This window comes from Saccharomycodes ludwigii, chromosome VII (assembly GCF_020623625.1).
Source record: "Saccharomycodes ludwigii strain NBRC 1722 chromosome VII, whole genome shotgun sequence".
Taxonomy (NCBI): domain Eukaryota; kingdom Fungi; phylum Ascomycota; class Saccharomycetes; order Saccharomycodales; family Saccharomycodaceae; genus Saccharomycodes; species Saccharomycodes ludwigii.
Window position 1 is genome coordinate 241,599 of NC_060206.1, and position 15,570 is coordinate 257,168.

At 31.5% G+C, this 15,570-nt stretch overlaps 6 protein-coding genes and 1 non-coding gene across 7 annotated transcripts; 5 read left to right on the top strand and 2 right to left on the bottom strand.

Moving 5' to 3' along the window:
• Nucleotides 1-383: 383 nt before the first annotated feature.
• Nucleotides 384-992, top strand: RFC4 (replication factor C subunit 4; the record flags this gene model as incomplete). The annotated part of the gene is made up of 1 exon (XM_046081052.1): nt 384-992. The coding sequence occupies one exon, from the start codon at nt 384-386 to the stop codon at nt 990-992; it is 609 nt and encodes a 202-aa protein (XP_045932689.1).
• A 406-nt stretch (nt 993-1,398) lies between these two features.
• On the top strand, nt 1,399-3,153 carry VPS52 (Vps52p; the record flags this gene model as incomplete). The annotated part of the gene is made up of 1 exon (XM_046081053.1): nt 1,399-3,153. One exon carries the CDS (start codon nt 1,399-1,401, stop codon nt 3,151-3,153), a length of 1,755 nt encoding a protein of 584 aa, XP_045932690.1.
• Nucleotides 3,154-3,527: 374 nt separating this feature from the next.
• On the top strand, nt 3,528-7,111 carry HMI1 (ATP-dependent 3'-5' DNA helicase; the record flags this gene model as incomplete). The annotated part of the gene is made up of 2 exons (XM_046081054.1): nt 3,528-5,416; nt 6,226-7,111. The coding sequence occupies 2 exons, from the start codon at nt 3,528-3,530 to the stop codon at nt 7,109-7,111; spliced, it is 2,775 nt and encodes a 924-aa protein (XP_045932691.1).
• A 375-nt stretch (nt 7,112-7,486) lies between these two features.
• OLA1 (Obg-like ATPase) lies at nt 7,487-8,671 on the bottom strand (the record flags this gene model as incomplete). Its single annotated transcript, XM_046081055.1, has 1 exon — nt 7,487-8,671. One exon carries the CDS (start codon nt 8,669-8,671, stop codon nt 7,487-7,489), a length of 1,185 nt encoding a protein of 394 aa, XP_045932692.1.
• Nucleotides 8,672-9,050: 379 nt separating this feature from the next.
• Nucleotides 9,051-9,122, bottom strand: SCDLUD_005094. The gene has a single exon. It is a non-coding gene; the product is annotated as a tRNA-Gly (tRNA).
• A 504-nt stretch (nt 9,123-9,626) lies between these two features.
• SPO21 (Spo21p) lies at nt 9,627-12,227 on the top strand (the record flags this gene model as incomplete). The annotated part of the gene is made up of 1 exon (XM_046076891.1): nt 9,627-12,227. The coding sequence occupies one exon, from the start codon at nt 9,627-9,629 to the stop codon at nt 12,225-12,227; it is 2,601 nt and encodes an 866-aa protein (XP_045932693.1).
• Nucleotides 12,228-12,700: 473 nt separating this feature from the next.
• On the top strand, nt 12,701-15,550 carry MSH2 (mismatch repair ATPase MSH2; the record flags this gene model as incomplete). The annotated part of the gene is made up of 1 exon (XM_046081056.1): nt 12,701-15,550. The coding sequence occupies one exon, from the start codon at nt 12,701-12,703 to the stop codon at nt 15,548-15,550; it is 2,850 nt and encodes a 949-aa protein (XP_045932694.1).
• Nucleotides 15,551-15,570: the final 20 nt, after the last annotated feature.

A 15,570-nucleotide genomic window follows, 5' to 3' on the forward strand; every position in this document is an offset into this window, starting at 1 on the left:
TTAGACAACTTGGAATTGCCTTGGGTAGAAAAGTATCGCCCTAAAAAATTAGATGATATAGTAGGTAATGAAGATATTGTAGAAAGATTAAAGGTAATTGCTGCAACAGGTAATATGCCACATATGATTATTAGTGGGTTACCAGGTATAGGTAAAACTACGAGTGTTCATTGTTTAGCACATGAATTGTTATTCGACAACAATAACAGCAATTTAACACTTGAACAAAAAAAAAATTGTATTCTGAGGCAGTTCTTGAATTGAATGCATCTGATGATAGAGGTATTGATGTTGTTCGTAATCAAATAAAAAATTTTGCTCAGAAAAGGGTTCAATTGCCGAGGGGAAGGCACAAAATTATTATTTTGGATGAAGCTGATTCTATGACCAGTGGTGCCCAACAAGCTTTAAGAAGAACCATGGAGATATATAGTGACACCACCCGATTTGCCTTTGCTTGCAATCAATCAAATAAAATTATCGAACCGTTGCAAAGTCGGTGTGCTATATTGAAATTTAACAAGTTGACGGATGAACAAGTTTTGAAAAGATTGTTGGAAATTATTAAGTTGGAGGGTAATATAGACTATACTAATGATGGTTTGGAAGCTTTAATTTTCACTGCAGACGGCGATATGAGACAAGCAATAAACAATTTGCAAAGTACAGTTGCTGGGTTTCGTTTAGTTAATGGTGATAATGTTTTCAAAATTGTTGATTCTCCACACCCATTAATAATTACCAAGATTATTTTAAGCGACAGCTTAGATGAAGCTTTAGATCAACTGAAAAAGTTATGGAATGATGGATACTCGCCAACAGATATTATAACCACGTTTTTCAGAGTTGTTAAGAATTTGAATCAATTGAAAGAGCCAACCCGTTTAGAGATGATGAAATTTATTGGTTTCACGCATTTAAGAATTTTGGAAGGTGTTACTACTTATCTACAATTGGCTGGATTAGTTTGCAATTTACATAAACTTAAATAAGTGGATAGAACTTGTTTGTATTGCTAATAAGCATTATTATTATATTTCATTTATGTTGTAATTCGGACATGCGGTATATAGCAAATCAAAGTGAATGTCGGTAAAATAAAAATAAAAATAAAAATTAAAAAAAAAAATAAAATTACCCGCGTTAACTTTTAAAGATAATTTCATGTAATTTTACCCAAATTACATACACATTTTAAAACCATACAACTTTATTATTATCATTATTATTACTTCTTAAAGAAAGAAAAGGAGCTAAAAAGTTAACGAGAGTCCTTTTTGGTAATAAAGACAATCCTTTTTTTTTTTTTTTTTAAAAATAATTCTCTCTCTTTTTTTCCTTCTCCCTTCTCTTTTCTCCCTTCCCCCTTCCCCCTCTCCCTCCCCCTCTATCCCAAATATGGAAATTTTAAACTGTAAATTGGATATCGATTTAACCACCCTAAAAAACACCGCTAATATTTCAAAAGATAAACACGAAGAGGGAATAGTTGCTCCAGATATCAAACCAATAGACCAAATACAACAAGAACTAGCACAATTGTATAAAAATAAAAAAACTGTTACAGATATTATCGATGATATTATTCCTAGCTTACTACAAGATGCACAATCTTTTCAAAAGGGACTCGATTCATTAAGTAAGGAGTTAGATGATGTCAGAGGTAAGTCTGTCGAATTGAGCAACTTAATTGAAAAAAATAGTGGTTTATTGAATGAAGTTGAACCAATTGTTAATGCCTTGGTAATTTCTCCACATGTCATAACAAACTTATTAAAGGGCAAGATAAACTCTCAGTGGTGCGACGAAAATATAGATTATGTGGAGGAAAAATTAGAAAAATTTAAGCTTTTCGCGGATAACAATGTTAAAGATAAAGCCATTGTGGGGGATTTCGACAAGTTAAACAAGATACTCGAGATCATGAAATTAATCATTATAGAAAGGAGTAAAAAATATATAGTTTACAAAATTAAAAGTTTAAGATCAACTAAAATATGCGCATCCCAGGTGATACAAAAAGATATGATTCAAGTTTGCAAAATTTATAAGTTTATTTACAAGCATAATTTATCACTAGCTTTAGAGCTAAGGCAAGCCTATATATACACTATGCGATGGTATTATGAGAATTTTTTCAAACGGTATATTAGGTCATTAACTATTATGCCTTATGTCACTATCGATCAAAATTACCGTTTAGGTAATGGGCTAAGTAATACTACTTTGAAGTCCTATTACAGCTATATTTCGTCAGCTGCTGTCACTAATGAAGATGTTCAAAATTATTTTCAAAGTGTAGATAAAAGAATCGATATTTTAACGCAAGAGTATAACACCGTCATGGTTTCACAAATCGCAGAAAATAGTGGAAATATGAAACATTACTTGGAAATTGGCTTCAAAAATTTAAATCTATGTCTAGTAGATAATGCTACTTCAGAACATCTTTTTTTGCAGAAATTTTTTTTCTCCTCTAATGAAAATAACCAAGAGGAAATTGGCGGTATCCTGGAGAAAATTTTCCAACCAACATTTAATAATTCTCTGGATTTTACTTCACGCCATTTGATTTTGAACACCTTCGATATTTATGGGGTTTTAATTTGTATAAGAATAGCGCAAAGATTACAATATATATGTGGAAAAGATATAAGAAATTTGCCTGAATGTTTGAATTCATTTTTAGATGCACAACTAATTATATTGTGGCCGAAATTTCAGCAATTGGTGGATTATAACACCGAAGGATTACTTTTAAATTTTAATAATGGTGGGATACATTGTATTAATAATGCAGATGACCCATTGTGTTATCCACAGGAAATAACGGTACAATTTGGACAATTTTTAAAGGGCATTTTGAAGTTGGCAGTATCCAACAGAAACAATTTAGATGAAAGATCTGAACCAATTTATAATTCGATGATTAGGTTAAGAAACGATTTTGAAATTATTATGACAAAATGTAGCAAGAAAACTAAATCACCTGAAAAATTTATGGCGACCAACTATACCTGTATTTTAAACAACTTGGAATTTTTTAATAAAGCTTATCACCAAAATGAAGAAGGGACACAGAAGGAACCTTTGATGATTGGTGAAATGAGAACTCATTTTTTAACAATAACTCAAGCATTTACTAAAAATTAATCTGTATGTAATTTTTTTTTTTTCATTTCTTTTCATTATTATTATTATTATTATTATTATTATTATTTCATTCATTCATTCATTCATTCTCTTTCTCTCTCTGAATAATCAAATGTATGATTTTCTTTTATATTATGTGAATTACAAGCTTGAAGCTTAAACAGATTTTTAATTTAAAAAAAAAAAAAAAAAAAAAAAAAATTAGGACAAAAAAAATTAGGACAAAAAATAATAAAATCATCGAACGTGTTGAGATATAAGACCTTTTATTCATTTCTCTTCTTTTATATAAAACATACTTGAAAGACATATAAATTTATAAAAAAAAGGGGGGAAATAATTGGAACCAAAGTGATCTCAAATAATCCATGACTATGTACAATACAGCATCACAACAAAATGTCATCAACTATCCATATAAACCAAATACTATACTTAAAGTAGTTGCAGGTCCAGGATCAGGTAAAACACAGACTTTGCTGATGAAAATTAAAAAAATGATCCAAAATGATGAGTTGTTACCTCATCAAATCCTAATATTATCATTAACCAACAAAGCCATTGATAACATTGTAAGTAATTTATCCAAACTGAGTGATGATAGTAACGGCATTGATAACAGACTTATTTCCTCGCTAAATATTCATACGGTTCATTCGCTGGCCAATAAAATTGTGGAATATAACGAAGGTGCAGTAGATATTATTGAAGATAATGGATGGAGAGGATTGTTAAAACTAATACCTGGAAAAGCCACTGGAGACGGCTTTTTCATTAATAATAACAACAATACCAAAATGAACCCCAGAACCCTGGAAAGATTAATTCAAAATTTTAAAAATGGTAAGTACATCAACCATAATAAAAAGATGGGAGAAATCTTAAGAGAGTTAACTGAAATCCTAAACACTTCGAAAGTGTATACCAATGATGATTTGATCATCAAAGCATCCAAATATCTGCAAAAGAACCAGTATCCACTGATTCATAACGACATTAAATTAGTTCTTATTGATGAATATCAAGATCTCTATCCACTATTAACACCTTTTATCAGAAGTCTAATGATGAATCAAGATAATACACCTAACGATAAACAATTAATAATTTTTGGTGATATTAATCAAAGCATTTATGAGTTTTTAGGGAATAATAAACAGGTTATAGATGAGCTAGTAAATATGCCTGGCTACACCACTGACATTATACATTTGGAGGATAACTTTAGATCAAGTAAAGAAATCGTAGAGTATTCCAGGCTTTGCAAACCCTTTAAAAACGCCACCTTGGACAAAAAAACACATGATTATCATAATAAGCCAGAAAGCGGTGTATCTCCACAAATCATGAATTTCTATTATAATAAGCCCATGGATATTTTTTATGAACCTTTAGACTTTATATTAAATGAAATCTGTAAATTGATTTGTTCAACTCATGTTAAGTTGTCGGATATTGCTATTTTGGCCAGATCAAATGCAGAACTATCCATTTTAAAATCGTACTTTAACAATTTTGGAATTCCAGTGGAGAAATTAACACCACAGCCTTCATGGACATTGGATTCTAATATTGTTTTTTTGATAGATTTAATGAGGCTAGCTAATATAGTATCAACTGTTGATGAAGGGAAAAAGCTTGATTTTAGAAGGGGAGATTTTGAAACCATGCTAAGTCTAAGTGCACAAAGGATGATAGGTCCTAAAACAATCCAATTATTATATCATAATAGTCAGCTGTCAGGGTTATCTATGTGGGATTTTATACTTGCAAAAAAGTATCCGATTGGCGTTAATAAGCCTGCTTTACTTTCATATTTGAATAATATGAAAGATGAGATCCCCAACTGGTATAAGATTACTGATGCAGACGAATTGTTTACGAGAGTCTGTGTTTTGGGTTATAAATTTGGAATTTCAAATGGTGTAACAACGGCAATTGATAGCATTGAAGAATTTGAAAAAAATATAACCCAATTTTATAAAACTTTAAAGCTTTGCGAATTAAATAAACCGCCAGAGGAGAGTTTACTATCGTGGTTTTTGGAAAAGTATTTAGAAGAGAGTTGTATTTATGCAAAACACTTGAAAGACGAATCCATGAAAGATATAGGGCATTTGCAAATATCTACTGTGCATGCATCTAAAGGTTTGGAATTTCCTATTGTATTTGTTTTGGATAAATGGAGGCTTGCTACAAATAGAGGATATGGTAATGATACGGCCCCTGGAGAATATCGATCAGGACTTGAGCCTAATGTTAAGTATGTTGCCATAACAAGAGCGAGAAATCTACTATATATAATAAATAGCCATGATGGAAGCATTCCACCACCAAATTATAATGAAACGTGGAATAGAAAGACTCATAACAATATTTACAACAATCATTCATTTTGGGAATACTATTGTATGGATTTAAATCGGCCATTTCCCGGCAATAGAGTTAAAGGATCACTGCTCGAAAAGAAATCATGTGACACTTTCGAGGAATTGGCGAAAAAGTATCAATTTTTAAGGAGATCATATCATACTATAAACTGTTCAAGAGTCAGTAACAGATTATGTAGGATATTTCTCAAAAACATTATAAAACGTTGATAATAACGTGTTATGTTATGGTTACAAGCCTTTACTATTTTTGATTTTGATTGTTAAGACCATCTTCAGTGGAGCTTAGTTGTTACTCTTTAAAGATCTTTTCTATTTGCCTATTAGAGAAATACACATATACATTTGTGTATGTATGTATGTATGTATATATATAATATACCTACTTGTATTTATTATAGAAAGAGGGGAAAAAAATTACCAATTTTTTTTTCTTTTTTTTCTTCCTTTTTTTTTTTTTTTTTTTTTTTTTTTTGGACTTTAAAGAATCTTCTTGTTTAACTATGCGACCATTCTCCAAGGATTAACATATCTTGTTATTTATTTTTCATTTTATAATACAAGTTGGAATCCTAAGAAACCCTATTATAGAAACGTATAGAAACATATAGAAACAAACTCCAATTGTATATATCATATAGTCAATGAAAATGTCTCTATTGCTCATAAACCGTGTTACAAGAGGGGTTATGATTAAACCTTCTTTACCTATCACCAGGGTGATATCGTTAACAGCAAAGAATTCCCTTTTCACTTCAACAAGAGTATTTCAAAATAACACTAATAGCCCTATCACTACTACACAAAAGAAAAAGCCTCTAAGTAGGATCCCCATTGGTGGTTCACACGAGAGTAACTCATCTGCAAATTTGAAAAAACCCACCACTATAGAATTCACCACATGGAAAGCTGGTGCTTTATTGATTGTTGTTGGTAGTGTTTTGTTCTATGTCTTCAACAAGGAAAAGAAAAGATTGCAAATAGAGAAAGAAGCCGAATCCAATAGAGGGTACGGTAAACCACTAATTGGTGGTGCCTTTAACTTGATAGATTTTAATGGCAACCCATTCACTGAAAAGAATTTACTAGGAAAGTTTAGTATTTTATATTTTGGATTTTCGCATTGTCCAGATATTTGTCCCGAAGAGTTGGATCAATTAGGCAATTGGTTAGACGAGTTGGAAAAGAGAGGTATTAAGGATATCCAACCAATTTTTGTTACATGCGATCCAGCAAGGGACAGCCCAGAAGTATTGAAAGAATATTTGAGTGAGTTTCATCCTGGTATCATTGGGTTAACGGGTACTTATGATGAAGTTAAAAACGCATGTAAAAAATACAGGGTTTATTTCTCAACACCCCCAAATGTTAAACCTGGACAAGATTATTTGGTTGACCATTCGATTTTCTTTTATTTAATGGATCCCGAAGGTGCATTTGTTGATGCGTTAGGGAGACAATATGATGGTATTACAGGTGCTAATAAAATTGAAGAGCAGATTAAGACTTATGTTCCAAAAGCTGAGCGTGAAAAAAGGAAAAAATCTTGGTACTCGTTTTTGTTTTAAATATATGATACTGTGCCTATGCTACTTAGAGGGAAACCCTTGTAAATATCTTTTTTTATGATATATATATATATATGTATATACGGCTCAATAAATATTTAAGTTTTCTTTATTACTGTTTTATAGCTAGTACTTTCTTTCTTATTACTGTTTTATAGCTAATACTCCCAGTAAAAAAAAAAAAAAAAAAGGAAGAAAAAAAAAACTATATATACTATGATATTGTTATTAGATATTGTTATACAATAAGAGTGATCTTTTCCTTTTTTTTTTTGCTCCCTCTTAAATGCGATGTTTATAGATAAAGGATGAAAATAAAAATGAAATATATATATATATATATATATATATATATAAATCATACACATTATACAACTAAGTTTTACCAGCGGCAGCTCTGAAATAAACAACATCACCATCTTCCATAACATAGTCTTTACCCTTTTGTTGCATTTTCCCAGCAGCTTTAACGGCTTTTTCATCTTTATATTCAACAAGATCATCATATTTCATAATGTCTGCCAAAATAAAAGTTTTCATTAAATCATTGTGGATAACGCCAGCAGCCTGAGGTGCTTTAGTACCTTTTCTAATGGTCCATTCCCTAACTTCACAATCACCAGCAGTGAAAAATGAAATCAAATCCAACTTCTTTCTCATGGTAGTAACGATTTTTGGTAAGGCAGAAATAGTACCGATTTTTTTCAATTCCTCAGCACCTTCTTCTTCGGTCATATGGGACAATCTTTCTTCCAAACAAACGGAAAATGGGATAATCAAATCACCTGGAGAGTTTTTGTCAACCCATTCCTTGATTCTCAACAAATGCTTGTTTTTCTTTCTAATGTAATCTCTTTCACTCAAGTTGATCAAGTAAATACATGGCTTAGCAGTTAACAATTGCATGCTGTTGATAATTTCAACTTCTTTGGAATTCCATGTTTGGTTGTAAACTCTATTGCCATCCTTTAACAACTGAATGATTTTTTCAACAACAATGGCTTCTTCTTTCTTGTTCTTAACTTCCAAAGATTGACCACCTCTTCTCGTAATTTTTTCAATACCTTCCAAATGTTTTTCAGAAAATTCAATATCTTTTAATCTCAATTCAGTAGAAATAATGTCTAAATCTCTAACTGGATCGACGTCACCTTCAATGTGAATAATCTCAGCATCATCAAAACAACGGACAACTTGATAAATGGAATCAACAGCACGAATATGAGACAAAAAGGCATTACCTAAACCTTCCCCGGCAGAAGCACCCTTAGTTAAACCAGCAATATCATAGACAGTTAATGTAGCTGGGACTTCAGAGGCTGCTTTTTTATAAATTTTACATAACTCATCAAATCTTGGAGATGGAACGATAACTCTGGCTTCTTCTGGATCAATAGTAGCAAAAGGATAGTTAGCTGGGTTACCTAATGGACATCTAGTAATGGCTTGGAAAAAAGTGGACTTACCAACATTAGCTAAACCAACAATACCAGCTTTCAAATTGTTACCTGGACGACCCAATAAAATCTTTTTTTCTTCAACCTTCTTCTTTGGTGGCATGGTGCTATAAAGTTATCTATTCTCTTCTGTTTGTACAAATCTAGAGATATGAAATGAATTCTTAGAGAATTAAAAAGAAATATGAAAAGACAAAAAAGGACAGCATTAAAAGAGATGCAGCCAAGAAAGAGAAGATGGAAAAAATTACGTTAAATGGATGAATAATCTTTGAGAAGAGAAAGAAAAAAAAAAAAAAAAAATTTTTTTAAGTGGAAGCAAAAAATAAAAAAAAATTTTATCATGTAAAAAAAAAAAAAAACGTAATTTTCTTGTATTACTTTTTGTGCAAAAGCCGTACAAAATTACAATCTGGCTATTAACAAAAATTTATAAAAATAACAAAAAAAATTAATTGAATTTTAACACATTTACTTGTAATTGAGCGGTACGAGAATCGAACCCGTGTCTTCACCTTGGAAGGGTGAAATGATAACCACTACACTAACCGCCCTGTAATTGTTGTTTATTACTAATATGACATTACCATGTAAGCATTACAAATATGACAACTATCTCTCACAAGAACGATATGGTTATTATGATTAATAATAAATGGTTAGCCACAGATAATTAGAATCAACACTTAAGCAAAGAATATCTTTCAAAATATTGTTAAAAATTGATTTATAATTTAAACCATTTCACTTTATGACAGAAAAAACTGGAATAAATAATAAATCGTGTGTTATAAAACATTACCTAAATACAAATGACACAAAATATACATATATAATCAAATTCAGACACTAAACAAATAATTACAAAAAATCCTTTTTTTTGTTTCTCTCTCCCTCAAGGTTATTTTGTATCGACTTGAATCTATTCCAAATTAACTGATATTTATTAATTCAGAAAGAAATTGTGTTAGTATTGTTTTTATTTTATTTCACCTCTAAAAAAAAAAAAAAAATCAAATTTTAATAGTAAAAAGGTACAGAAAAATAAAAATTACCACATGGATAAGATAAGCAATACAATTAAGACAACCAACAATATCGATAGAGTAATTCTACCTACGGACTGCAACTTCACTAATAATGAAAAGGAACTATCAAACGATTTACCCAACCCAAACGAAATTTGTAATATAGGCAATTACACAATTCATACTGATAATGAAGTTTCTTCATCTGATGAGGATTTTTTAAAAAATGGTTATGTAAATGATTCTTCGTTATTAAATGACAAAAATCTTGATTTGAACGCTCCTTCTTCCTCTAATTCCTTTTTGAACCTTTTTCTTAGACTTAGTCCCAAAAAAAAAGTACAGTCTAAAAATTTACAAATCGAAAATCAAGACAAAGATTCAGCTTTAAAAACTACGATGCAAAGCGGAAAGGAAAACACTGAATTCCAAGAACAAAATAATCATGTCACTTTAGCTAGATCCGGTAATTTTTCTTCACAAACTTCAACTCCCAAAAAAGGCATCTTAAAAACAAATAATAAAAACCATATATCAACCACAAAGAGTTTTAATGGGGACATTAATAATTCTGATATTTCCACTGCAAGTGAAAAATGTCCTCGAGATGATACTAGCGAAGCATCGTTATCCAGTACTGGTCTTTATAGATTTTCTAGGTTTAGAGATAAATTTTTGAAAAGAAAAATAAGAAGCTCAGAGGAGAAAATCATTGACATAGATAGAAACAATACTAGTAATGACCTTGATTCTGCTCTAAGTTTCAAGGACCAAGCTTTAGATATTGTTAGTTGTAGCTCAAAGTTAGAATCTGAAAATGACTCAATTGCTTCACAAAGTCATGTACAAGATGGGGTGGAAGGTTATGATATTCATTCTATTGAACCTTCAATAAATGATCAGTTCAAATTACCAGCAATTTCAAACGGGAAAAATATTGTCGAGAGGTTGAATGAGCAAATAAGGGAATATGACCAAGAAGTGGAAAGGAAATTTGACGAGACTGAAAAGTTGGATACCGATAGAGAAAATAACAATGTTTTGCCATTGATTGAAGACGACAATAGTGAATATTTTAGCATTGTTAGAGATGAAAACATTAAAAAAAATATTAAAAATTGGAAAAATGAAAATAATACAAGTCCATCCGTACCATCTGAAGCATCTTCTGATCTCAGTTCCAAAGTTTTTTCTGCTAATATTATAAGTGAGCAGGATTCAGAAAAGGATGAAGAGACCAATAACATTAACCCCCACCATAATTCGGATATGGTAACTGCCGCCACCAGTGCCGATAATTATTTGAGTGTTTACAAAACTGTTGAACACTACAAGCAGGACTACCTAGCCAAAGAGGCCAGTGCCGATAATTTATTTGATGAAGTGGTCATTAGAGCAGGATCTCAAACATACAAAAATTTGAGTAAATTGAAATTATTATTTAGCGATGAAAAATCTGAGGAGACTGAAGAAAACACCCAGTTACCTTGCTTGAGACAATACACTAACGAATTATTAGAAAAAGCAGAAAATTGTGTCATTAAAAATAATGAAAATAATGCCAACAAGCTTTCTGAAATTGAAACCAAGTACAAAGCAAAAATCAGTCAATTGAAGAAAAAAATGGTTAAGGAATTATCATTTATGGACAAATTAGATAAGGAAAATGATAACTTAGCTATAGATAATGGCAACCTAAAAAAGGAATTAAACAGTTCAAAGGAACTTTTAATTCTGCTGCAAAAAAAAACAGAAAACCTTGATGCTGAAAAAAATGAATTAGAAATCAAATTAAGGCAAAAGGAGGAGCAACATGAAGAATGCAAAAATGATTTCAAAACCCTACAAGAAAAATACAACGGATTAAAGAGTAAAAAGGAAGGTGTAGAAAAAGAATATACACAGACATTCAAAAATTTGCAAAAATTAACTATAGAATATGATGTGTTATTGAAAAACAATACTTGTGCAACAGACAAAGTGTATGACGTTTTGAAACAAATAACAGGGAGCTCTAATGACTTGAACGATTTGCTTAATAAGTTTGAAAAGTTGGAACTAGACAGAGGCAAAATTTCCAAGGAGTTAGACAACATTAAAGATTACGTTAAGGATTTGGAAACAAAAAATGGCAAACTAAAGAAATCATATAAAGGAGTAGAAAGAAAAGTTTTTGACTTAAAAAGGGAGAACCAGCAATTTAAACAACAATTGAACTTATTGAATTGCTATAAGGAGCAATCATTTTTATTATTGCAACAAATTGTTGTGGATTATAACCAAGTTTTGGATAAAGAATCTTTGTCTTATGTGGACAATCAAATAAAGGAATTTTCAAAGCAAAATATGTTAAAGCAAACGTTTTCTCATAATTGGTTAAATCAGGAAATAAAAAAAGTTCAACAATTCTATGAGCAAACCGTCCATGAAATTCTAATCAAGGAAATTGTTTCGAATCACATTTCGAATCTAAGAGCAAATGTTTTTTTAAGCGAGCAATTGAAAGGCTTGAGGCGTCAGCTAAAAGATAAAGATGACAAAATCGAACATATATTGAAATATACAGGACAGTTGGAGGTTGCTAATAAAGTGTTGAAAAAAAAGATGTTAACTGGCTTTGGAAACTCCTGATGTTCACAAATATGCAGTTGATGGTGATTTTATCAAGACAAAAAGAATTGACAGTAGCATTGTTAAAAAGTATTTACACTTTGTTTAGGTTTTGATTTGCTGGATTCTGCATGTGGTTCGGACATCTCGGTATAAATATATATATATATATATATATATATATATTTCTTTCATTTTACGCGTTGTTAAAATGTAATTTAATATATTACGCGTTTTAGAAAGAGGAAAGATTTTACTCGTACATGAAAATAGGTTTTTTTTTAAATTTTAATTATAGAAAAAAAAAAGAAAAAGAAAAAAGTCATTCTTTGCTCTTCTTTTAGCAAATCAATGTCTATTTTATAATATAATCCCTCCATTCTTATATCCAAAATTGTAACAAAAATTGTAACAAAAGTTGCAACAAAAATTGTAACAAAAATCAATTTTCTCTTTTTCCCAACCACTACTTCCTCCGTATTATCATTTTCATCATGACATCCATTAGACCCGAGTTGAGATTCACTGATATCGCTGAAGAAAGAGGATTTTATAAAAGATTTCTTACTTTACCGGAAAAACCAGAAAATATCATTAGGATTGCAGACAGAGGTGAATATTACACCATCGTGGGTGAAGATGCTCAATTCGCAGCACAACAGGTTTATCACACCAGTTCTGTTTTAAAAAAAGCCAACTGCTTATCTGGTAACGAAAACAGTGAACCATTAACCTATGTAACCATGTCACAACAAGTTTGTCTACAATTTTTAAAAATGTGTTTATTCGAATATGGTTACAAGATTGAAATATATGATAAAAGCTGGAAAATTATTAAACGTGCCTCGCCAGGTAATATTGAACAAATCGATGATTTATTATCGGTTTCTATTGACAGTTCCATTGTTTTATGCAGTTTAAAATTTCAAAATAATTTAAATGAGGGAAATTCTACGATTGGCTGCTCTTTTGTCGATAGTAGCATCTATAAACTTGGAATGATTGAATTACTCGACAATGAGGTCTATTCTAATTTAGAAAGCTTGATTATCCAGTTAGGTGCAAAAGAATGTTTAGTGCCAGACTTAAGGGAAAACATTAGTCAAAAAAAGGAACTAGAAAAGATTACAAGGGTTATCGATCGCTGTGGGTGCGTTGTTACTTTTGTCAAACCTTCCGACTTTACGGATAAGGATGTTGATCAGGATATAGTAAGATTAGTTGGTGATGAATTGACATTGGCACTACCTAAATATTCCAAATTATGTCTAAGTGCTTGTAATGCTCTATTAATTTATTTAAATTTAATGGGAGAAACTAAAAATTACGGAAAATATGAATTAATTGAACACTCTTTGAACCAATATATGAAACTAGATGCCAGTTCCCTAAGAGCTTTAAATATTTTCCCACAAGGTCCTTCTCAATCAATTGCCACTGCGGGAAGTAGTAACCACACCAAGATAAATAGTGTATTTCAATTACTAAATAAGTGTAAAACACATTCCGGAGTCAGATTGTTACACGAATGGTTAAAACAACCCTTGTTGGACCTGGATGAATTGAATAAAAGACACGATTTGGTCGAATTTTTAATCGATCAATTAGAATTAAGACAAATATTACGAGACAATTATTTACCACATGTGCCGGACGTTAGAAGAATTACCAAAAAATTAAATATGAAGGCCAATTTAGATGAAGTATTAAAATTGTACACCTTTGTGGATAAATTACCCATGATTGCCTCAACTATCAAAGAATATGTAGCTGATTGTGGTACCAATCACACTGCTAATATTATTTTAGAGGAATGGTATGGTCCCTTGGAAAAGGAAATTGAGCCTCTATCAAATTTTAAAAAAATGGTAGAGGACACTATAGACCTAGATCATTATGAAAAATATAACGAAGCTATTATCAATTGTGAGGCAGAAGAACAGTTATCCTTGTGCAAGGGAAAGTTAGACCAACATTTAGCCGAGGTCGAAGACCTCCATTCTTCTGTAGCTGAAGATTTGGGTACGGATGACAAGAGATTGAAGCTAGAAAAACACCACTTGTATGGTTGGTGTTTCAGATTAACCCGTAATGATGCCAAAGTTTTACGTGGAAAAACTGAACATCGCTATTACGAATTATCCACTGTGAAAGCAGGTGTCTATTTCACCACCAAAGACTTGGAAAGGATTTCTAAAGAAATTGAACAATTAGAACAGCAATATGATGCTTTACAAAAAGAATTAGTCGCTGAGGTTGTCGCTGTTGCTTTAACATATACACCTGTATTGGAGAGAATATCAATGATTTTGGCCAATGTCGATGTGCTATGCTCTTTTGCACATGTTTCATCCTATGCGCCTATCCCCTATGTCCGCCCTACTATGCTATCTATGACAGAGCAAGATACTAGAAAATTGATTTTGCAAAATTCCCGCCACCCTGTGTTGGAAGTTCAAGATGATGTTTCATTTATTTCCAACGATGTTAAAATGGAACGCGGAACCAGAGATTTTTTGATTATTACCGGTCCAAATATGGGTGGTAAATCCACGTATATTAGGCAGATTGGTGTGATTGTATTAATGGCCCAGGTTGGATGTTTTGTTCCCTGTGATGATGCTCAAATCTCTATTATGGATTCCATCCTATGCAGAGTTGGTGCCGGTGATTCTCAATTTAAGGGGGTATCTACTTTTATGGTTGAAATGTTAGAAACTTCATCTATCTTGAAAAATTCTACATCTAACTCGTTGGTTATAATTGATGAATTAGGTCGTGGTACCAGTACTTATGATGGTTTTGGTCTTGCTTGGAGTATTAGTGAATTTATTGCCACTAAAATTAAATGCTTCACTTTATTTGCGACACATTTCCACGAGTTAACAGCATTAGCTGAACGATTACCGAATATCAAAAACATGCAGGTTTTGGCCCATATTGATACTGCAGTTGGAGGGGAAAGCGCAAAGAATAAAGACGATGAAATTACGTTATTATATAAAGTGGAAGATGGTATATCAGATCAATCTTTTGGTATCAATGTTGCCGAGGTTGTCAATTTTCCAACAAAAATCATTCAAATGGCAAAACGAAAAGCAAGTGAGTTGGAAGAATTAAAAGAGGCAACAAATGAAGATGATGTGAGTAAGAAACATTGCACTAAGCATGAGATCGCCCATGGTACTGCCAGTTTAAAAAATATATTACGAGAATGGAAAAAAAAAGTGGAACAAACTGAAAATTTAGATAACATGAAAGCCATTGAAAACTTACTTCGTGATGTTTATAAAGTTGCCGAAGACGATAAATATATCCGTGAGTTAATACGGGAACTTGAATAAGGTAGTGTTTTTGTACACAC